This window comes from Lepidothrix coronata, unplaced genomic scaffold, assembly GCF_001604755.1.
Source record: "Lepidothrix coronata isolate B3197 unplaced genomic scaffold, Lepidothrix_coronata-1.0 Scaffold73, whole genome shotgun sequence".
NCBI classification, from domain to species: Eukaryota; Metazoa; Chordata; class Aves; order Passeriformes; family Pipridae; genus Lepidothrix; species Lepidothrix coronata.
The window spans coordinates 53,146-77,390 of NW_016690253.1; the positions used below are offsets into that span (position 1 = coordinate 53,146).

General features: G+C 40.3%; 1 protein-coding gene across 1 annotated transcript in view; it reads right to left on the reverse strand.

The window, feature by feature from the left end:
- Positions 1–24,245, reverse strand: part of AFF2 (AF4/FMR2 family member 2) — a 213,860-nt gene that overhangs the window by 52,205 nt on the left and 137,410 nt on the right. The window contains exon 4 of the mRNA XM_017819125.1: positions 14,602–14,646. Within this exon, the coding sequence (XP_017674614.1) occupies positions 14,602–14,646 (45 nt within the window). The remainder of the gene's footprint in view (positions 1–14,601; positions 14,647–24,245) is intronic.

Genomic DNA, 24,245 nt, shown 5'->3' on the forward strand with positions numbered 1-24,245 from the left:
GAGAGTAATGAAGCTACACCACATGAACTCGCCATCAGATTCCAATTTAACAAGTCGGATACAATCCTAAAGGAAACCCTTGCCTATATAATAGTGTGTCTATCCTGTCAAATTTAGCTTCCTGCTGGGCCCTGGGCCCAAACAGTCCACACTGTGCACACAACAGTTCACTCCTGAGGTTCCTCTGTTAAACAGGTTGGATATTTTCTTCAGGGTCCACCTCAGGAAGATTATAAATATATACAGTCAGCAACTGTCCTGAATGTGGCTCACACTGCCCAGGACAATCCTTCAATTTAATCCCAAGCAAGTTTTGTGCCCTTGAGCACCTCCTCACATGTTCTTGGCATTTTTAGGACATGCACCACAATCCCCATAGGCACCTACTATAGAAACATCATTATGGTGAACTGCACCGAACAAGAGACCTGCAGCAGCTTTATCCCTGCTCTTGCCAGGCTAAGGTGATGTATGAGTACCTGTATGAGTAGAGTGCAGGAAGGACACGGGACCTCACAGAACATAATCAGCCAAAAAATTCACACTGGGTAAAAAAGGAACAGGGCCTTACAGGAAGCACATGGAACAGCTCTCTTGACAAGTTAGTTTTATATCACCAGACAAGCCTGTACTCAACAATGTAACTCCCCATCCAAGACAGGCAGGAGGTGTCTTGTCTCCTGCAGGAATATGTGGGGTTTGGTAAGGTCAGCCCATAATGGCTCAGTGCAAGGAGAGGATGACCAAAGCTTTGAAGTTTTGCCAAGCACGTGTGAGATGCTGGGCCACGTGAGGCTTCCCTGTTTCCATACAACTGTTCGTCTGGACAGACCTGATGGGTCAGGAACACGGAACTGTCAGAATGGGTCAGACTTGAGGTGCTGCTCTCCCGGGATGCTACAGACAGTTTGGTGCTCTGTCACAGAGCACTTCAAAAACACCAGAGCAATCATGAGGGTAAAATCCTGATCCTCCATACTTACTAATTCTCAGCTTTTTCTGTTTAATATCACATCCAGAACTGGATATTCAGTTAGCACCAGCTAACACCAGTTTTAAAGTCCTACAAGTCACTGATACACCCATAAATATTCAGGTACTTGCAGTCACATGTACAGGACCCAGTTCCAGAAAGCCAGGCATCCTTCAGCTGTCACTCCCAGTAACTAAACTAATGTCTTTGTTGCCCAATACACAGAACCAGAGCCCTGCTGTGGACAGTATGGCCAAAGCAATACCTCCTGTTCCTGCCAGTTCCTCATCCCAAGATGCACAGCCATATCGCATTGATTTTATTTATTCAAAATCATACTTGTTGGTAACCATCCCCAGGGATGGCACGTTTAATTTTCATGAGGGCCCCAAGAGATAGGAAGTATGCATTGAACTGTTAAATGCAACAGAACATCCTGGCACTACAACAGCATAATATAAACAAAGGCACAATAAGTCATAAAAAAAGCTAATTCTTTCAAAAGTTACTAATACCAACATATAATTTCATCTCTGCAATTTAAAAAACATTGGCAAAAACCCCATTCTCCAAGTAAATAAGCAACTGTGTTTTGAAACTATTCACTGCTGGCACTTGTTTAAGGGAATCTGGTAATTTGTTCCATCCATCCTGAGCTTCACAAGCAAAAAAGCATGTCTTGAATCGCCTGTTTTCTTCTCTGAAACTTAGGGTTCACACCAAGAGGAGAGCAGAACTATAATTTACAGTTACAAAACAAGACTACCCTGAGGCACTCCACTGTGCACATTTATACAATACATTACATCATCTCCTTTACATTGTCATATATAATCAATTCATGGTTTTTTTCATACAAAATACAACAGTGACTTATGTAGTCACAGGACAAGACCTTATCAATGCAATTTATTATAAAACACATTTAGTTTCTGGAGCCACTTATGCCAATGTAGTGAAAAAAATAAATTCTCAAAATTCCATAGCAGGCAAAATTAAATTGCTAAACTACAAAACTTCTTGTTCAGTAGGCTTAGCAGAGAAACTGTTTAAGTTTTATATTTTAGAGCCATGTAACCAGCATACAACTTAAATCCTGAGAATATGATGAAGCTGAGTCCAAAAATCATCAGGAATTTGAAAACATTAACTTGTGCCAGAAGACACCAGCTTTAGACTTAAAACAAGAGCATTAATTATCTAAGACGGCGTATGGAGGAAAATAAGAAACCAGGTTAGGCAATTTATATGAGTTTAAAGCTAAATGTTTTTGTATAAGCCATGATTTCCTTTCGTTAAGATTGGACTCTAACTTGTTACTCATCAAATACAAAGAAATGAAGCTGCTGTACAATACACACTGAAATCCTTTACAAAAGGCATTTTTTTGCCTTCAAAAGCAAGACTCTGCCAGACCTCTTATTCTGCTTACCACACAAGCAGTATTGCAGCAGTATTGGGTTTTCCCGAGTGGGTGTGCCAGGGTCACATTTGTTTTTAATATTGTTCTTACACAGTCTCATCAACACCTCAACTGTAATGCCGCTAAAATAGTGGTCTGAGGCTGAAGCAAAGACACAGTGAACACCTAGAAAAGCTCAAACCTGCCCTTCTTCACCATTTCCTTTTCCTCATCTATGTGATGCTCTCTCTATCAAGTGTCCCAGTTGAGAACTTGCTTCTCCCTTCACGTATGAAGAATTCACTTTCCCCTGAGGAGCATGATAATCTTCCCAGTGCCTGCATCAGGAACTGTGAATCCTTTGGGGGCAAAAACTGCCTCGTTTTTTTTTCTTATGTGATGTCTCGGGCAGTGGTGGAACTTCTGAATATTGGCTGGAAATTGGGAACAGGGAATATTGGCTGGAAAACCCTGTGTGGACAACATACCCAGTTTGATTGGCATTCAGCAAGCCCTGGATGCATAAAGAAACTCCAAACTGAAGCCTAATCATTAGATCCTCTAATTTTGTCATCTTTTGTAAGGTTAATCTTAGCATATTCGCCAAAGAATATTCTATGGGTTCTCACCTGTAACAGAGAGGTAGAGCCCTTGCTGCCTCTCATGCTCAACCCTTTAATTCTCTTCTCTTACAGAAAGACCTAAGCAGACACCTGAAACCCTCTCATGCAACCTGGCATTTATTATAGTAATTTTAGCCTTTAGAAAAGAACAAACATTTCAGTCTAGATTTCCTTTTCCTCACTTGTGCCTTGAAGCAGGTCTGTTCCTGCATCTGTGTGTCCTGTAAATCATGCCAACACTCCCCTTTGATCCACTCCTGCTAAGCTAACAGGTGCAGAAAAAATGGATGCATGTTATAGATGTTTTGATACAACATATACTTTTTTGGCATGTCAGCCTTACCTAAATAAGCCAGCCTAAAGAGTAAAGAAAACCGAAGCCAAAACATGCTGAGGGGGTTTTTTTTGATCTCCCTTAAGGTATGGAGGCTTCAGAGTTTTTCTGGTAGACAGATTCCCACTGTTGCATGAATTTGATTCCTCATTTCCCAGCGTGTTCTTTCTTACAAAGCTAGTAAGTTTGAGGTTGGAAATATGAAATACTTGGGAGTGCCACTAAGACATATGACAGCTGAGGGTGCTTGGTCCTACACAGAGTGGTCCTAATGTCAGAAATCAGCATGTTCTGACTCTATACCAGACTGATATATCCTCCTCCTGTGTCTGCATTTTTTAAAAACTTCTGACAGCAAACTACACTGAAACAAACTAAGTCCTAAAAACAGGGCTGAAAAAGGGCAAAGTCCATAACCTTCCTGCCTCCAAACACTACACTACTTTTTTTCCCACAGGAAAATCAATGAACAGGACACAAAAGCTACAGCACTGAAAGGCAGTAAGTTTGGTGCTCTGGCATTTAGAAATCATATATCTACATTACTAGACGATGACATGTACTGTCTTTTTGGCTTGTAGATGGCCAAAAAGGAATAGCAAACTGTTCATTAGTAAAAGTTTATCAGGGGTCGTATGAACAATCTGGAACAAACTTGGAGCAAGCCCAAGAAAAGACCACCCAGTAGACCCACGGCTGCTGTTAGCTCTAAGCAGTTAGTGATAGTTGCAGCTCCAGCTGGTGTCAAACACTGACAATTACCAGTTACCAAACAAAGATGAACTGGAATAAACCTGCCAAAGAATATTTTTTTTTTTTTTTGCTCAAAGTGCAATGTATTATTATGTTCCAGCAACTACCAAAAGGAGTTGTTGATCTCACTTTGCTGGAGACATACAAAGGCTGGATGCAGTAACACGGCATTCTTTTTGAAGGGTAACTTGTGTTGTAAGTGAAAGACTCTATAAAGACAATACTGCTGCAAAGTAGACAGAATGATACATTTAGTCAAATTCCCAGTCTAAGCCTTTTCAAAGAGCACAAGCAGTTAGTGCAACATTCCTTAGGGTTCCTGTATCCTTTCAAACATGATAGCTTTCTTGTACTTTACACTTATCATATTAAGAAAAATGGTAATGAGGAGATCATGACAACCTCTTTTAAAAGCAACAATGACTCAATTGCCAAGGAAAAAAGAAGTGATAACTATTTTCATGGAAAGAAGCCTCCAGCGAACGCCTCACTGTTGAAGCCCTGTTCTTTGTTTTTGTCTGAACTCAGGAATGGCAAGGGGCTGCTCTTCAAAAAAAACTCTGAGCACCAGTTTTCATTTGATTGGTTCAACAATACTTTTTCAGATAAACTGGCAGTTCAGACCTCTTGTTGAAAAGATTAGCGACTCAAGAGCTTAGAAATGATAAAATACTGGAATAAGTGGAAGGGATTAATTGGCTTGATTTAAAAAAATAAATAAATTAAAAACCACTACTGGGAATGTTCTCCTGCAAACCAAACACAAACGGTGTGGGTTTTTTCTGAGGCTCAGAAGAGTACTTTTAAATGTTATGGTACCTTGGTGTACACAAACAACATATCCTTTAGTAGGATATACCCATGGCAAAGAAATTAATGGATTACAAAGCCCAAAGGGGCCTTTAACACTCAGGGCTTGTGCAGTAAATTCCATCAGAAGATCTCACAGCAATCCTGACAAGAGATCAGTACCTGCCATTTTCCAGCTTGGCTCCAGAGGTGAAATTCGGTCCATGCCTTAAATCACCCACTCAACCAGCAGCAAATGCAATGAACACTACCCTGACCATTTTTTCCCCCATTAGCAACCCAGTCAAGTCTCCTATGCCCATATGTGTCCATGTTGTTCCTGTTTTACCCTGCAAAGTATTAGCAGGTATTTCCACCTCCCCCAAACAATATTTACTTAGACGTTGCACAGAAATTTTGGAATAGAGAAAACACTTAAACAAGAGCTGCAAAGCGTTGATAACAGGATTTCTAGTGACAGTCTCACCAGAGCGCTGGCAGGCCATACAGTAACACTTGCACCAGGTAGAATACACAGTGTATGCAGAATGCTGAAAAAATATAAATCTGGGCACTTAGGTCTGACCTTCAGATTCATGTTTGTAGACAGTTCCTCCCCCTTGCCTCTGAACAGTGGTCAACAAACACCTCAACGCCCTGAACTAATAAAAGCATCTTCATTTCTAATGCTAGAAACTGACATTTTTGTCTGCTGACTTTTTCAAAGCTGGATGCCTGTATGATTGCTTTTAAATCGAAAAGAAACGTGAGAAATTCCTCGAGAAAAGGAAAAAAAAAAGGAAAAAAGAAAAGAAAAAAGGCATTCTGGTCTGATTTTCTAAGTATCCAAAGATATTGTTACACAGCTGACAAATCGATGTGGCGGGATCTACAGGCTAATTAAACAAATGTGACAATTTTACTGTGACAATTTGAAAACCCTCAAAAGTGCCACCCATACTCAGTATGCATTCTTCTCAAATGCCTATTAAAACCCATGTACTGTATTAAGACATTCAAAGGAACTTACATATTCAATAAAAACACAATTATAAGCACAATGTGAAATATACAGCTGAAATAGATTGGAAGTTCGTAAGGTCTCTCTGAACATTTAATTCAGTGACATGCTTTCTTTAAAGAAATGTTAGAAATTCTCTATAGAAATGGATAATTCACAGTATGTAGGGTAATTTTAAATATCTGATTGAGCCTTGCTTTTGCCCAATTATCACACCAGTAATTCCAGCTGAGGACATCAATGCACTTGGCTAGTAACCGATTTAACTTTTAATGAAGGCGGTGTGGGTGAGGTTCTATTTCACCATTTCATAGAAGGAGACACTGTGGAGCAAAGGGGCATCTCAAGGTTATTCAGGAAAATTGAAGGTAAGATGTTTTATCTGAGTGTATGTATTCAAGCACTTATTGAGAAGGTGTTCAAAGAGATGAGAAGATGAACCACATCCCATCCACAAGCCCCATGGAGGCCAGCAAGCCTGTGTTTAACCCCATGACTGCCCAAGGAAAAGTCCACCTGATTGTCCAGGAGCTCTCTCAGGAAGAAATAAATACTTTTTGGTCTGTAAGTCAGTTCGTGTCTGTTTTCTTGCCTTATGAAAAAGAGATTAGGAGTGACTTTTGGTTAAATTTAGACTGCAGCACATTAAGAAACTGGCAACAAGTATTCCTGGTATCTGCTGTAACAGAACACTACCACTCATTTCCTCTGAGAGCAACAGTGAGATTCAAAGCTGAAACTTCAGGTTTGCTCCAGGTGTCATCTTTGTCCTGTTTTCTTTACTTTCTTTCTCAGAGCACAAAGCAGTAAAGCATCAAAAGTTGCAACATGTGAGTGCAGATAAAGCAGCAAAACTGAGCAGGCCTCAAGCGTCTGGTCTCTTTTTGGTCCATTATTTTAATTTCCCTAGTCCTTTCCTCACATATATTTCTTTTAACCATCAACTATTTTTGTAAAGGTTTCGATTGTCGTGGCCAGCTCCAACGTCAGAAGAGAATTTCAAAGAGGTGACCTCTTGAAACTCTTTCTGAAGATTTGTTGAGCTACATCTTCCAGCCCAGTGTTCCTTTGGACATTGCAAGTCTGCCTAGCCTTTTCCTACTCTATTTTTCTTGACTAACCACATATAGCCATTTTATCCTTCATGGACCCCACCAGCTTCCTCAGCAGCACTAACTTATGGGGAAGCTTCCTACCAGAAATTTAAATCTGCAACACTTGCCCTCAGGGCTGCAGAAATGGAGCCCTTCCCTTTTGTGAAAGAAAGAGACACAGAAGATCTTACAGACATTTCAAACCAAGATGTTTCTAAAGCATGCATTCATTTCAGAAAGCCTAACTCGATTTTAATATGTTTTCAATGTCTTCATTCTGTGCCTAAAGCAATTTGTTATGTAGAGTACACATTATTAATCTACTTAAATGAAAGGTAACGTTGCTAGCAGTTTAAACACTCAGTGCCCATATTTAACCATGTTTCATTTTGACAGGACAAGATGAAATAACAGAAATGATTAATCTGAGACCAGAGAAATATTCTACTACCTCTATCTCAAAATAGGACTAGATTTTTTTGTTTAATACTCTGGCAGTAAGCTGTGTAAGTGGAGTATAGGAGCTTCAGATGGTTTTTCTGCTTGGCTGCACTGCAGACTGTGCTGTAGCTGTTACCAGAAGTTTTGGAATCAGCAGCAGCACTCAAGGACAGACACACAACAGGCTCTGAAGTTCTTAATCACGTTTTTATACAACATAAACTCATGCAGCCCTCAAGGTCCTTAAGGGAGCTTGAGCCAAACACTGTATTGGTGTTGTAGTGTTTAAAATTCTCCACTGAGTTCAGCACTTGAGCCCTTTTTCTGTTCATGGGAGCATACAGAAGGTCAAAGTTGATCTGACATCCCAGATTCCTTGGGTCTGTTTTCTCTACCTCTTTCACTCAAAAATAAGGGAGTTACTCTTTATTTACAAGGATGAAAAGGGATGAGAATTCAGGTCCAATGGGTCTCCAAATTGGGAGTAGGAATCTTAGTTTTAGGACACTTTCTGCTCAACTACAAGATTCCATCAAATTGCTTTCCCAAATTTTTTTTCTCTCTTTCACTTATTTCTGGAAGTACAAAACTTAAGAGGTATTTGAAAAAATAACCAATACTTTTAAGTGCCGCAGAGAGTGCATCTGATCTTCCACAGAAGCTGGAAAACTTACTATCTTTTCCTCTAAGACAATGACTTTGCTTCAATTACTTTCTTGTTTGAACTGGGTTTAAAACAATTACTTTGTATTGTTTCATAATATGTAATTATTTCTATCATAACAGAGTGCTGAATCAGAGTGAGGATGCTGAGGACGTAACACGTTGCAATACATAGTAGATTGTTTCTGAGCTGACTATCAATAAGGAAGAAAAACTAGAAGTGCTTGTTTTCATACAAAAGAGATGCTGAAGAGCTTGGAAAACAAGCTTCTCTTCCTCATTGGCAGTCATTCATTTATCATTTATCATGGGATTACTTTCTTACTCTTCAGGGGCAGTAATACATGTCCAAACCCTTGTGATGTCAGCTCTTTTTACAGTAATTTTAGTAGCAATGGTAAATCTGGCAATGACAGCAGAATTATATAACAGTACTGAAATCAGCAATATTTCAATTTGGCAGTACAAAAATATATGTTAAAATATTATGGTAAAGGAGATAAGAAAACAGAATTGAATAGCGAGTTTGAAATAGGTGCATGGCAATCTCTCTCTCTCTTTTCCTGAATACCTTTTGTAATCTTTTTTTATTGTTACAGTGCAGACAGGCTGCAATAGACCCACATAATGATCAGATTTTACATTTCAAAGTTCTTTGCTAAATAATTTATTTAATACTGCTATGAAAATAAAACCTTTATTTGATAAATGTGCCTGCAAGCTGGAATCAGACCTTGCTTGTCTGTCCTGACAAAGGTCTAATCTTTTGCTGCCTTACATCTTGAAGAGGCATTTATCCCTGTAACAGGCAGGTGCAAAACACCAGCTTTCGAATACAGGAAACGCTGCACACCCACACACATTTGTCAGATCAGACAGTCAACCTTTCCTCCCTGTCACCTCCCCAACAGCAGGAGCCTGCTCAGCGCTCATCTGGCAGCACAAAGCAGATTTATACTATATATCTACATCACCAGTGAACTCCTCTCATACCTAACCTGTGCCATGCCAGTGGCCCACAAAACCAGCTGCCTTAAGCTAAATACTTGGCACTGACTCATGCCAACTTCCCACTCAGCCTAAAGTTAGCTCTGAGCTCTCGACGTGATGCACCCTCAAGTTAATACAGACAGTTCTGAGGTGTCTGTCTTCTGAGGTGCCACCACAGTGTTGTCCCCGTAAGGGTGAAATGGCCAAACACTTGAATAATGCTGTTCTGCTGTGCTCAGGTGCAGCACCCAGGGGCCAAGGCCAGGCTCTGTGTGAAGGGTCTGCTCTAGGCTGGGGAAAACTAAGGCTGACATCTCGAACTCCCAAAGAGCCTTTTCAACTGCAAGCTTACACCAGGCAGTCCTCAGATGACTCCAACTATTGATTTCACCCTGCCTGTGTGGATACTGGACAGTGCACAAAATGCTGAGAAAAGGCTTCCTTTGACCTTCCTGGAATTGTTGCTGAATGCTTGTGGTGATAATGCTTGTGGTGATACTGAGACCAGAATTGAGCTGATCACCTACCAAACCAGGAAGGAATTGTTCTCAAAGAACTACTCAGCATTTCCATTTTATGGAACGAGACTACATCAAGAGAGTCATCAGAGCAAAGAACTGGTCTCTGCTTTTATGTATACCTAAAGTAATGCAGAGGTAACTCCTTTTTATTTAATAACAGCAGCAGCAACATAAGTGGAGCTGCTGCCAATTTATACCAGTGTGGGATGAAGAAGAATTCAATGAACTCAAATGAGATCAGAGGTCAGTAGAATTACCTCTTGATTTATTTTGATGCAAGAGCAGGAACTGGTTCTGCCTCCATTGAGAAAATGCTGATAAAAAGCTGAAAATGCAATGGCTTAGAAATTGCTAAGAAATTAATTGTTTTTATCCATCCAAATCTCTGTGTACATGAGCAAAGTCTAAAGAAAAAAAAAACAAACCTCTCAAAGCAGGCTATTACCCGTTCCTTGCACGCTTTCAAAGGCTGCACACCAGAGAAAGGACAAAGGCCAAAGATCCACATTTACACGTGGGTTAACTTTTCAATCCATTTTTTCATTTCAATAGAAATAATAAATCACCTTATCCTGGAGAAAGAAGCAGCTTGACACAAAACATACGGTGCTGGGCTATTTTTATAGCACACCTAAGACGTATAGGGATTCATTTATTTACTCAGCTATTTAAAAGTGGCTACTCTTACTCATTCTCTGGACAGCTAAATGCCAGGTTGCTAAGTTACTGTTACTTGACATCATCTCCTCCCCAACGTGTTCCCACATTTGACAGGTTCACATGATTTACTAGGCCAGTCAGCTCGTTATTCACTTGTCCAATGACGTCTGGATAATCATTTTAAATTCACATCATGTCCTCCCCAGCAAGCCCCCAGACTCCACATGAAAATATTTAAACTGCCCGTCAGCTACTAAGTGCATTTGTAACCACGCTGGACAGCATACCTGTATTTTTCAAATTACAATTATTGTTATTAGGTTTAGCATCATTCTTCACTGTTGGTTTGCATTTTAGAAGAGAAAACAATTACTGAGGGGCAAATAATGGGCTATATCTGTTACAGTCTAATTTTGCCATGTGAACAGCTCACTTCAGCTATGGATGAGACATATTAAATCTGTTAGTGCTTTCAATTGGTGTGAGGAAGGTAATGCTACACATAATTTGTCCAGTCAAGGGCATTTTCACCTGCTGATCAATTTACATATTCTCCAATGTCATTAGTCACCAGAAGACAACCATAAAAATTACAGACTTGGCTTATTTAACTCCAGTCATTTTTATACTTATTACAATCTGAATTATATTTAGGATTTGTTTTGCTTCCAGACTAGAAAGCCTTTAATTAATATCACAGCTGTCCACATAACATCAGAAATCCATCTAGCTACTTGATGCCTTACTACAGTGAATATGCATCTACAAGAATTCTTTTGTTCCTCTAAGCAGGGACAGATTTCCAGACAGAAGTGCCTGCCCAGATGGTTAGAACACAGACAGGAAAGCTGTCTGTGTACAGACCAGAGCCTCACTTCTGCAGGATTACATCTAATCGATTGACTAAACACCCAGCCCAAAGTTTCAATTTACACTACGAGTCCTCCAGAAGATTCAGTTAAATAAAATTTCCTTTCTTTCCTGGGAGATATTGTATGTATGCTTATCAACTCTTCACCCAGAGGTAAACCAATGCTAAGGAAGGTCCCTTCTGTGCACTCTACAGGCAGGAAAAGGATCGCTGCTTGTTCACCCCCAATGTCACCCACATACCCCCCTATGCCTGGGTCAGCACATGGTTCACATCACATGCAGTGACAGCAAGGCATGCTGATGTAAAGCACTGGTACAAGTGGCACAAGTAACAGCTTTGGAGACTGGTTTTAAATGTCAGTTCTTCCACCCCATCTGCACTTCGTATCACAACATTTCAATGAACTCATTTTTCAGTGGCTGCACATAGCAAGTGACAATTTAAATCCATATTAATAAAATGTGAATTACACACACATACTTTTAATTGCCTGTCTTCCACGTTATCCACGCTTAAGACCATTACATTGGTTTAAAAAAAAGACAAACACATTTTGGGACAGAAAAAAGTGTACTGACCACCGGTGTACTTGCCTTCATCTTTCAACTCTGTATTAGCAACCTGTATGAAATGCAAATCTGTACTATCATCAACTTTGGCCTTAGTTGTACATGAGATGCTGCTGCTGATTATTATTATTTTATTGTTGTTGTTTTCACGACCTTCTCAGTCAGCCTGGTTAGAAAAGTAAAATCAACAGGAGACTGGTCTGCCATTAACCTTTGGTTGTGGTATTGGGAGCAGTCCTTAGAGCATTTACACAGGATGACATAAGTAGCTAAGTGTTTCAGGAAATCTAAAGGACTGTGAAATTTTGTCTCTAAAGACTCAGGGTTCTGAGCGGAGTCAAGACCTTTCCCCTCACTCGGTTGAAAATTTATGAATATAAACTCAATTAAACCTTTTTTTCCAGATTAAAAAAAAAGGAAGACAGATTAGGAATTGCAAACCTCTACAATTACAAAAACCATTAATCAAGTTCAGTTTAAAAAAAAAGAGCTGTGTAAAATCAGGGGTCATAGATCTTAGCGTGAATACCTCTTTCCTGTAAAGCCTAGTAAAAAACCCCTCCAGAGTAATTGTGTCTTTCTGAGGGGTGAAACTAAGCCACCTTATTCCTCAACTTAAAAAACAACAAAACAAAACCAAACCCCAACAAACAGAAAAAAAGCCAACTTCAAGGCATGCAGTGCTCCAAGAGAGAGCACCTCTGGCCCTTTGGGGTGCACGGCTAAGCAGAGGGCACAGCCCAGAGCAGATGCTGCCAGTGGTTTCCTTGGTCAAAACTCACAGTTAAAGCCCAGCTCTCCATCTTCAGGACCTGACTGTCGTGGAAACCTTTGTCTCTGCAACATCCCTGACAGAACAGCAATGGTAATAAACTATTTTTTTTTTTTACCTGGGGAAGCTGAGACCCACACTCCCCAAAGTTCTTCAGAGCCTATGTAAATGGCTCCAAAAGGCCAGAAAGTACCTGTCAGGGCTGGGAGCTTAATCCAGGTTCTCAAAGTTCAAATCTCTGCTGAAACCAAGGGCCATTCTTTCACCTGGAGCAGACAGCCTGAATTTCCTGACACAGGGCTTCCATGGGGAGCCTGAGGACTGGATTTTGACCCATTCTCAGTCAGATGGGGCTGGGTTAGCCAGGTCTTTGCTGGGCATCTGCAGCCAGCAGTTAGAAAGATCTGCTGGTTTGCATCTTTTTTTCAGATGCCCATTACCTGTCCCTGTGAAAGATATTCCCAGAGACATGTAATCCCTGCCAAATCCCTGCTCTGTCCACCCCAAGAGCCCTCCCCTGAGTTTAATGGCCAACGAGTGGCAGGAGTGGGGATTCTGCAGTTGATCCCCATCCTCTGAAGGCAACAGCAAGTCCTGCTCCACTCTTGGCATGCTTCAGAAGGAAGCCTGGGACATTTTGCTTGTTTCTTGACTCAGATTACAGTCATGGGGGAGGAAATAGGATCAGCTCCTCTTGATTAGAAAAAAAAGACATTTCTGCTTCCTGTGATTTATATGCACTGTTCTCCATTAAAACTGTCACCTGGATGATTGATCCCTGAAATCCACCACATCACATTTTCTTTTGATGCTGTTTACTGAAAACAACTGCTTTCCCCAGCCAACAAGTCATTCATTCCAAATATAGTAATGAACCTAATTGAAATATATAAACAAGGGAAGAAGACATTTAAAATATATCAAGTATTTCACACAGCCTTTCAACATTTCCTCTGCATTTTCTCCCTTAGTGTTCTTTAGGTAATAAACCCCTGCTCACTTTGAAGGTTGAAAGTAAATGTTATTTATTTCCTTGCACTCACTGCTCCTGGGTGCACATGCAGATACTCCTGTGTTACTGCACGTCTGCACATGAATGCTTTCCTGCTGCTTCCACAAACTTCTGCAGCAACACTGCCAACCCATAAAGACATCTCTGTCAGCCCCAGACAATGTGTGTACACAAACCAGGAGCAAGTTTCCCAAACTATTTAACTCTGGATTACAATGGATACTGGGAAGCTTATTTTATTTTATAAGCAAGAGTCCATGTCTTTGCAAGGAAGTTGGCATGACTGTTACACACAATTTCAGGTCTGGATTAGTCTGCTGCACTAGCTCCTAGTAATAAGGACATGGTCAGCAGAAATTCCCATTGAAATTTTATCCCTTCTACACCAAAAACCAGCAGGGTGCCTGGCAATCCCAGGGAGGTAGCTCTGACACATGGGAAATTCAACCCGTGAGGATAAAAACCTAAATCCCAAAAAGGCACTGGTGGGTTGCAAAACTACCCCCAGTCAAATCCCATTGCTAAGAGAGAAACCCAAAGTTGGGTGTCTGAGGAAAAGCCCATCTTACATTTAAAGTAAGGCATACGACTTGTTGTCCACACTCCCCTTTCTCTTGTTACACAATCTTGTTGAAATTAAGCCATGCCTAGTTTGGAGTTGTAATTTTCTGTATTCAACCACTGACCAGAGATCCCAGAAAAAATGTCTGTAAGTTTTTAACAAAACCATGAATGATGAGCAACTGTAGTCTGAGGGGAGGAGGAAGACTGTAGGTCAGTTTGTGAACAGGAGAATGAAGGCAGCTACACATCAGGGTAGGAGAGAAATGTGTCCTGGATAGACTCACAGAGACTGGGAGCTTAACAAAGAACAGGAACGTGTGTAAATCCTGACTGAGACAAGCTGGCAGATGCAGAATATTAGGTGAACTGATCTTAGTCAGAGAACTCCAGGCCTACTACTTGGCTGTATCTCTTTAATACAGACCCACTGACATGCTATTATTTAACTACAGTGTTAAAGACAGCCCTACAAACCCTCTCCTTGAAAGATGAAATAACAGCATTAAAATTTATACAAAAGATAAAAATGCAAAGGGTATTACTCACCCGCAGTATTTCTTCCACACAACTGGAGTCATTGGGAAGGGTAACCTAAGTTTAAAGAACAAAAAAAAGAAATGTTTAGTCAGGTGCTGGATGCAAAGTTCAGTGACTACAACCACACAGGTGAACAGCCAACAAGCAACTGCCTCTGTTTGAAGACTGCTGTATCCACGCTTGCTGCCTACCAAATTTTCCAGTTCAGATCAACATAAATCATCAGCAGGACCCACTTTGTCAAAAGTTGTTTTTCTCTTGCACACTGCTTTGTGCTACTAACGACACTTTTGAAGCAATAAAGTACTCTGATTTCCTCACAGTTGAGAACTGGCACTAGAATTGCCTGAAACTTCTGTAATTGAAGAAGATCCCACTGTTACTCCCATCGGCAGCCTTCAGAGAGAAGGAGAGGTTTGGTTTAACTTGCCACATGCTGCAGCGAAGGACAGAGGTGATAACAGTTAGGAGAAAGCTGTTATCATCAACTATCTTATCCTACAGCTTAATAGGCTAACAGCCCAGACAGCTCTTAAAACTTAAACATATACTGTAGTAAAATACTGGTTGGACTATAAGGGTGGTTGCTGATTTTGTTGTCCCTCACTTCATCAGCCTGTTGCAGGTTAAGTATCCTCTGAAGCCTGCACAGCACACAGGAATCCACCTCGAGAGGCTTGACAGCTACTCCTTTTCCCCTTAAAAAGGTGCAATATATCTATGTACACAGCCATACCCACGCACACACATGGTGGTGCTACTAATATATTCCAACTGAAAACACTTGTTAAATGGTATTTACAGCATTTGTCACAATCCCCCATTCCAAGGGCGTGAAAGAGCACAAAACTTTTAAATACTGTGAACAATTACAGAAAGAACAGGTAGACATGACCTGTATGTACAATCATTCTGCAGCAATTGCAGACAGCTGTGATGGGCTCTTATCACGGGGGAAAAGCAGAAGAGGAAGAGACAATATTCAGGAAGACACCAAAACATAGGTAAGTCCTTTGTGCCATAAATATTCAGTGAGACTTTTCTGCCTGAAGCTTCTACCTTACTGCCCTTATTAACTAGTTTGGTAAAAGATACTCATGACTAAATTTAATCCCTGTCATCCTTATCTGCTGTAGAGCTTGACCAAAAGCACTGACCATGGCCTTCCACCTATATTTCAGCCAGTACTAAGCTTCAGGAATAAATCCACACAGCTACAGAAGTCAAAGACCACAAAGACCTATTAGATCACCAAGTTTGTGCTCTGCTAATGTAGCACACTTCCCCTGTATTTCCTAGTACTATGGCCAGTCTGACCCAAATAACTGTAGGCAAATGGGTCTCCCATCCCTTCCCTTAATAAAATATGTAGCAGTGTTGTAAACTATTTGGTACTTTATGAGCATAATGGTTAAAATTTTGCTTTCAGTGTCACCTCAGCCTTTCTCCTCCCACTACTTGAAAGTAATTCATTACTTCCCTTCACATTTGCACAGACATGCAGAATTATACTCCACTTTTCTCAAATGCTGTATGTTCAACTTTTACCTTCTTTCTTGATAAACAACATTTTCCTCCCCTTTGGCTTATTTCATCACAGTTCTCTAAATTCCCAACAGTTCACCAGTATCTTGGTAAAGAATTACCCAAGTGAATATGACTACACTGCAGGGGTATTAGCGATTTTTATCTACTATAGATTACAATTTTCCATAATATCACTTTAAACAACCAAAAAAAGAGCCTTACCTTTTGTCCCCAGTTTCTACTCAGCTCAAATCCCATACCAAACCTAGGCTGAGAACTGCCAGTGGATGCTCAGCATGAACTGCAACAGGCATGCAGTCCACATTCACACCGCATGACCTGGACTTCGTTGGATCTCCTTCATCTCCCTACTTTTCACTTAAATCACTGCTTTCCCCCTCAATACAATTCTTTGCTAATCTGTGTTTTCCATTCCTCATACCAGCTGCCCATTCAGTGAGGAATACAGTTAATCAAAAGGTTAGCAAGCAGGGGTATTGCTGCAATGTGCAGTGGGACACTGGGAGTACATGTGTCTCTAATACACGCCTCATTTTTTTCATTGAAAAATTAGTGTGTTGGAATATGACAAAACAAAACAAATACTCTCCCAATAAGCTTACAGTGTACACAACAACCACAAAATTTCTCACAGCAGTAACAGGAGCAGCCCAAAAGTCAGCTGAGTGAGTCAGACTGGGAAGAGTGAGAGCAGCAGAGATACAGAAGCCCTCTCCTTATTTAACATCCCTCCCTCCCATTGCACATGCCAGCTCTAATGGTTAGCCAAGGTACCATGTGTATTCCTTTGTTCAGAAGAATGATGACTGTGTACTTGGCTATTAATACAGGGCAGACCATGTTCTTACTTGTCTCACAGTCCTCTGACAATTCACAGCCCTGTTCAAGTTTACGTTACTTCACAACTAATGATAATAATAACAATAAACATACCATTTTACTTCAATAAAGCCCACTATATATGCAATCACAACCAGCTTCTGCTGGCAGCATTTGCTAATAACTTTAAATGCTCATGCATCAATTTAATTGTGTTAATGGCAAAGAAGATTTTAATGGCTTGACAGAACTTTTGTTCCCTTTGGCATTGCTTTGTTTTGAATCACTGGTATTAAAGTAATGCAAGATGTCAAAGTGCTGTGATTGTCATATAGGGAGATCCAAGTAGGAGCTAGCACAAAGAGGAAAACATTTAGATTGATGCAAACATTAAAAGAATAATTATTACAACATGGCTATCAGAAAGAAGATCAATGTAAGAGTCTTTCAGTACATTACTATTAATGGATTTCTAAAGAAATGAGACCATTTTTCTAAATTCATGCTGCAGTTGCACATTCTAAGAGACTTGAAAGGCACAGATCTATTAGAAACTCAGTCTATCTCAGAAAAAAAAAAGATAAAACAACCTCTCGACCTTTCAAAGTGTGAATCAAAAATTGCAAGTTTAATTGTCCATAAACACTTGCATTCAGCTAACAAGTGTGAGCAGGCCCACATGGCCCACCATGGCATCCAAGCATAGATTCATCAGGACAGAACAAAACGGAGCAGATACAATATTCATCACCAAGTGCTAGCACTACAACAAACTGTTATTAGAATTGCCATTAATAAACTGCCACGTTCCTCCTGTAGCTTAGTCAAGATTCCTCCCGTAGTACTACTTTCCCAATCTAATGAAAATCAAGCATTTTAGGACCCATTATGTGATTCTACACCCCCACACACACCTCCACTCGCCTCTTCAGCTTTCACCAGTAACCAGAGTCTAAAAAGGAGGGCACAGCTTGCCCTTGTGCACGCCTTTGGTGCTTCTCCTCCTTTGTGAGCAGCATGGTCTAACTCAGCTGGAAGGACAGATTCCAGGAGCTTGGTTTCCTCAAGACCAAGTGGTGGCAATTCACATCATGAGCTCTTCTCTTGGCTGGTAGTGCATTCACAAACCCCAGACTGAAAACCAGCGAATGCTACATAAGCTGCAGACAGACGTACTGAGGTAATAAAACTTCAATCAAAGCAAGAAGATTTCACAACAGCTACCTGCTACACTGAACTCATCTTCCAATTTCCTTTTAATCTGGCAAAACTCTTTTGCATCAAAACATTTCATGTTTACTTTTAAATATTGTTTGCTAGAAAAAAAAAAAAGGAAAGGTCTGATGGTCACAATATTCCACCTAAGACAGTATTCTAAGGCTCTCTTTGCTTTTTGGTCTCACAGGAGAGAGAAAAGAGCTTAAATGATGTGGAACCAAAGGTCTAATGCATGGCTTGGGTGGCTCAGTTCTGAACTTTAAAGGGAGGGAAGCAGGGCAGAAATCTAAGAGGGAGGGAATAGTAGTCTATAATGTTATGCAGATCAAATGACATGGGGTAAATTGCTACAATATCTGATGAGTCATGTCAATCTAACCTTCCATTTATTCTTTCAACAGTTCCTTGACCACTCTTACCTCCTGGACAATTTATAACCTGCATGAGATCAGATTTTGTTTTTGTGGCACAGAAAAATCATATAAAGACCCCTTTTCCTGTAATTTACATCCGACAGCAAACATTTCTCAGAAACGTTAGCAACACAATCTTCTGACAGACTTGTCAGAATAGTTCTGAAAATTCAAATGTGGTGCCATAAAGCAGAAATACACAGTGAATAATGTCTTTGCCAGAACTGACCGACTACATTTTCATCTGGATAAGCTGTTCATGAACAGTCCCCCTGGTTTTATTGATGCACGATTGGCATCCAACAAGTAATCTCCTCCTCCTGTCTTTGTTTTATTGAGAAGGTAAGTGTAGCATGTAAAATGAATGTAGGAACCCGCTCTCATTTCTTGCATATGAGCACCTATGTGCTTATACAGCAAGAGCTCAGCTTTCCTTGTCATCTCCTTTATCAAGGAATCCATTTTGACTCTGGGGAGATGAAGTTCGTACTACTGTTTACTCCTTCGAACACAAATTGATTTTTCACTTGCCAGCATGAAAAGATCCTGTGCATGAGCCTTGATTGATCACTTCCAGTGTGCACCACACAGTGATAAGAGGAAAACACTTGGGAAACCAGAAATGGCAAAACTAGGCCAGTCAGCAGAAGCCTTGTCCTCCGAATGCCTTCAGCTCCTGCCAGGCTTCCCATTAACTGGGTGCTTGGTGTTTCTGATTAACACAAGTTTTTTCTGATTAACAAGTGGGAAATGGATCAGGCAGTTTCCAGGTACAAGACATTGGATTAGATGACCTTTGAAACATCTTTCCAACCTACATGAACCTATGATTCCATTTCTGTGATACACTCACTACAAGTCTAAGAACAGCCAATACTGCACCTGTATTTGAATAGAGGATGCGCCCATGCCCTTCCAACACTGGCTTTCCATTGATTGCCATCAGTATTTCCTCACATGCTCAGGCTTCATTTCCCCCCTTCAGTCATTCCCAACATCCCCCTTAGCTGCCACCTGACTACACATTTCTCCTACTGAGCAAGATTGTTCTGCGTTTACTGCAAGTAACGTTCTCACCTCTGCTCAGAGCCCACTGTTCCAACCTCCTTGGGTTGTTTCACAGTTCATGCTTCTGTCTGCTTCCTTTCTCAATATTTTATTCAAAAAGAGTCACTCCTGTTAAAGACACCTGAAATAGATGTCAACTAACCTCCCTAGATGGGAGGACCCTGACTATTCCTTACTAACTTTAGTGCAAACCTACAAGAATGGGAGGAGCAAAAGAGCAAGGAATGAATATTGCAACCTGATGTTATGTTTTTTCTTGTGTATTTATAGAGATACCACCAACATATATTAGGGATATATAGGGTTTTTTTGGAGGAAACTGAATGAAGTCAAAACATGGTGGTATTAAAAAAAAACCCCAACCCCCCCAAAACACCCAAATTGCTCCCTTGGTATTCAGATACATATACGTGTTTTTCACAGGGTTATTGACTCTCAAGGGAGCCATTTGTGGGTCCCAAATAATGTATATCCACTGTTTTCTTTTAGTGCTTGCACCATCCTGGAACCAACATACCATGAGAAGACTGCATTTCCCATTATTTTAACCCCAAAATATCTCCTGGGGCTTATTAAAAAGTCTCTGAAAATATATACTTTTCACATACATAAAAATTTAGGAGAGAAAGAAAAACTATTGCCTAAAACAAAATACAGAGAGCTGCTCCTCTGTTCCCCCTTAATACAAATACTGCAGAAGCAGTTGTGCAAAATATGCATTTACTGGAGAATCTGAATACACGAAAAAGTTTTAAGGAGCAAGTTAATTCATTTGTTAAGCTAAGACAGCCTGGCCTGCAGTCAGAGCTGCTCTTCAAGTGCTGGATGGAGAAGTTTATGCCTTTCCCCTTGAGTAAAGCACATTAGCTAGGAAAAACAGCTTTCTAGTGTGGTCCAAAATGTGACTGAATCAGACTCGCACTGATTTTAGTGAACTTCCCAAAAGGTCTCTAGTTCAGAAGCCAAAGCTCCCTGCAATGGGTACCTTTAGTTTCATACAAAAGCCAGTGACTCCAATATGCTCCTCTCCAGTCACCCAAGAGCCAGACAAACCACTGCAGTCACACCAGGTGGGGTGACCAGCCCACAGACTGGAAGGAATTGCATTTTGATCTCCCTACAAAGAACTCAGCTTACAACAACCTCCCGGTCCAGGCAAGCCCAACTGCAATGACAACGTTTTTTTCACTGCCATTTAGTTCTGCTACAGCAACTTTTGAACCAGACTGACCTGGATGTGACAATTGTATTTTTCTTCTTCTTCTCAGCGTGTACTGTATTTAGCCCACTTTTTTCTTTTCCATTTCTTTGATGTTTTCTTTTAACAATACCATTTCAATGTTGATCAGCATGAAATAGTCTCCACGAAAGCACAATATGCTGATGTTCAATTTATACTCAATGGTTCACCATTATTTTCATGCGGTAAATTGCCAAACTCTATTAGAGGGAGAAGTCTGATAAAGTGATCTCTCACTTCAAGGTCTCCTGGGAGTTTTCTAATGTAGGTAAGGCTGCACATTTTACTTATGGAATATTCTGAATGCAGTATTTCAGAAACTCACCATAATAATAAAACCAGAATAACTGATAATGTCAGCATTAAGCCAGGCCCCATCAAAAGTGGCTTTTGCAGTACTTTTGTGACCAAAACACTGGCTCGCTAAAGGGCTGTTGCAACCACTTAATGTTGACACAGAGCAAGGAAATTTGGATTGTCAAACTTTCTTTCTTCCTTCCCTCCCCTCCGTTCCCTCTCCTCCAATGCCTGCAAGTACTTATTTACTTACATAAAATAAGTACATTTTCTTATGTGCCTTGGCATTTTCACCTTATTCTGGAAGAGGTTACCTTACACATTTCCATTAAAGTGATGATAAAAGGCACCCTGACCTAAAATGCCACCGTGCACTTGTCCACTTGAAACATCAAAGCCTGACTAACAGACTATGCAACTCTCTGGTGTGGTGAGATATATGATGTGGCAGAAATAATGATCAAGTGTCTGTTTCTTGTCTTCCTTTTGCTGGTGTGAATGAAATCTAACTTCTCCAAAGACAGTGAAGCAATGTAGAAGGAGCAGGTATAGAAGGTGCATGAATGAAGGGAGCTTGGCTTCCAAGACTATTTGCCCTCAGTTAGAGGGATGTAAATTAGACACCATATTTATTCTCACTGTAACCCACTGAGGAGAACTTCTTGGAAATTATGCAAAATCCCTTTACTATACAGACATAGCTGCCTAAATGTAATATAACTTTGAACTGGATCTCCATTAAATCTATTTCACATTAATGGAACGTGGTGTCTGTTCCCAGTATTTTGCCAGCACGAGAGCAGCATCAGGCAGGAGCTGCATAAATTCCTGCTAAAATAGTAGCAAAGTCGCCATGTCAGACTGTGGCCTTTGTGACACAACTAAAACTCCGCTGATGTCAGTGAAGTTGCATCAGTGTAACCTGAAGCATTATTTGACCCTATGAATTCACACTGTAAGATTTCTTCAGAGGTTTTAGAGAGGAACCTTTTTAAAGATATATTTACATCTGACAGTGCCTTTACTGTGGTTACAAGGATACAGTGGGTGGCTGCGTTGGTTACCCGTTCCACTTCTTTTTTTTTTTTAAGCAGGTATGAATGTTGTCACAGAAAAATGTACTCCTGGGTATAATTTGTACAGCAGTTTGCACAGCTGCAAGGCCAATGCTGGGACCCAAACTAATTGCTCAGAGCTTGTTTGCAAATTAGTTGTTTTCATACATCCTTCCATCACAGTCACAACTTGTAAAACGTGTCCTCAGACTATCTTCAAAACAGAGGGCCAGAATTCAAAGAGCAAGGACATGTTCCTGCTCCAGGGGAAAAAACCCAAATGTATTCTGAAATATCTTAAGGTTTAAATACCAACACTACCTGTTAGCATAAGTAGTCTACACAAATAAATTTTTAACACAAACTTCAATCAAATACGTGAAATTTCTATATGAAATAAAAGCTATTTTTCTTTTATTATTACTAACAAAATAGTACAATCAATGATTATGTCATCATTTGATCGCATCCAAATTTAGACTACATTAAGAGCCAGAACTTATGCTCATTAAATAGTAAAATACACATTCCAGCTGCCACTGAATGTCACAGTTATCATACAAAAGGGGAGTGAAAATAACACTTTTTGGTGAGTACAGAACTTAGAACAAAGAAAATCTGATTTTGAATGGGATCTTTATGGTCTCTTTTTTAGTTACATTTCTAATTAAAATGCTTTGATCTATTAATGCCAAGGGACGCTGCTAAATGTATTCAATGCAGAAGTCGCATACTTTTCCTGAGCTCCCAAAATCTCTCAGATCTGTGTGCACTTATGCTGCGTGCAGTTAAACCGCTCACTAAAATGAAAAGATATCTAAGAATAACTCACTTCCATTAGATTTATAAATCACATTAATTAATTCTACATCTCCAGTGGTGTAGAGACCAAACTCTAATGCGAGATCTAATTAAAGAAAAGGGGAAAAAAAAATTGGAATTGAAACACAGAAGTAACTGTTTAGCCTCAAATTAATGAGGCGCTATGCTAAGCAAGAATGTCCATAAATCCCTAATGAGGATTTTAAACACATTAAAACTTCCTAATACAAAGTGTTTGCCTTCCTTTTATCCAATAACAAATAAGCCAATAATTTTCTGCCTCTAAATGACACTATTAACTGTCATGGCATGTTTTATTTGACAAACCCTCCATTCAAATACAGTAAAACCAATTAATTTGCCTGCTGTGAAATGTGTTTCTTGATAGCTTTTATGTGATTTTTCTTCTCAAAGAAATGTAAATAGGAAGTCAATGTAGGTGCCTGATTTTGCTTAAAAATACGCTGCAATAACTATAGATTTTCTAGTCAGTTTGCATTTCAAATGAATTGAAAGATAACCTCCATTTTCAGGTCATCAATCACATAATGGTCTCCTGATAAGTAAACAGTTACAGAGTAATAGTTTTATTACTAGGGAAATGGTCCCATATTTGAGCCGTGATAGTTGCAAAATTACTACTTTGTTCTGTTATAAATAAGGGTTTGCACTCAGGGGGTTTGGCCTCTGCCATGCCTGGCACCCACCGTGGCAGCAGCACCGCTGGCCCTGTGGGACCGCGCCGCGATTAAACCCCGTGTCTTTGAAGGGCGAGGATGGCCATGTATTACAGGTTTTTTTGGGGGTTTTTTTGGTCAGAAAAAATCTATAGAACAAATAAAAGATAGTTCTGTGGTTTCAATGGTCCCCTGGGCTCTCACTTAGCAGATCTCAGCAGAGCAAAGCAAGATCGTGTTACGGCTGCCCCACATTAAGCCGCATCTGAATCCCTGAAGCTTTTGGAAGGTTTTGTAACTGGCAAGATCAGCCTACAAAAGGTACGTGTTACACTTCAGAAACAGGCTTCTGTCAGTCTGTGCCCACCACGTGAACTGAACCACACCACAGACTGAAGGCAAAGCAGAGGATAATGCATGGCATGCCATGCTTTATGGGGCCTAACTGAATGCCAATTAATCTTTACAACATATGTACGGTTCCATCAGCTCTTGC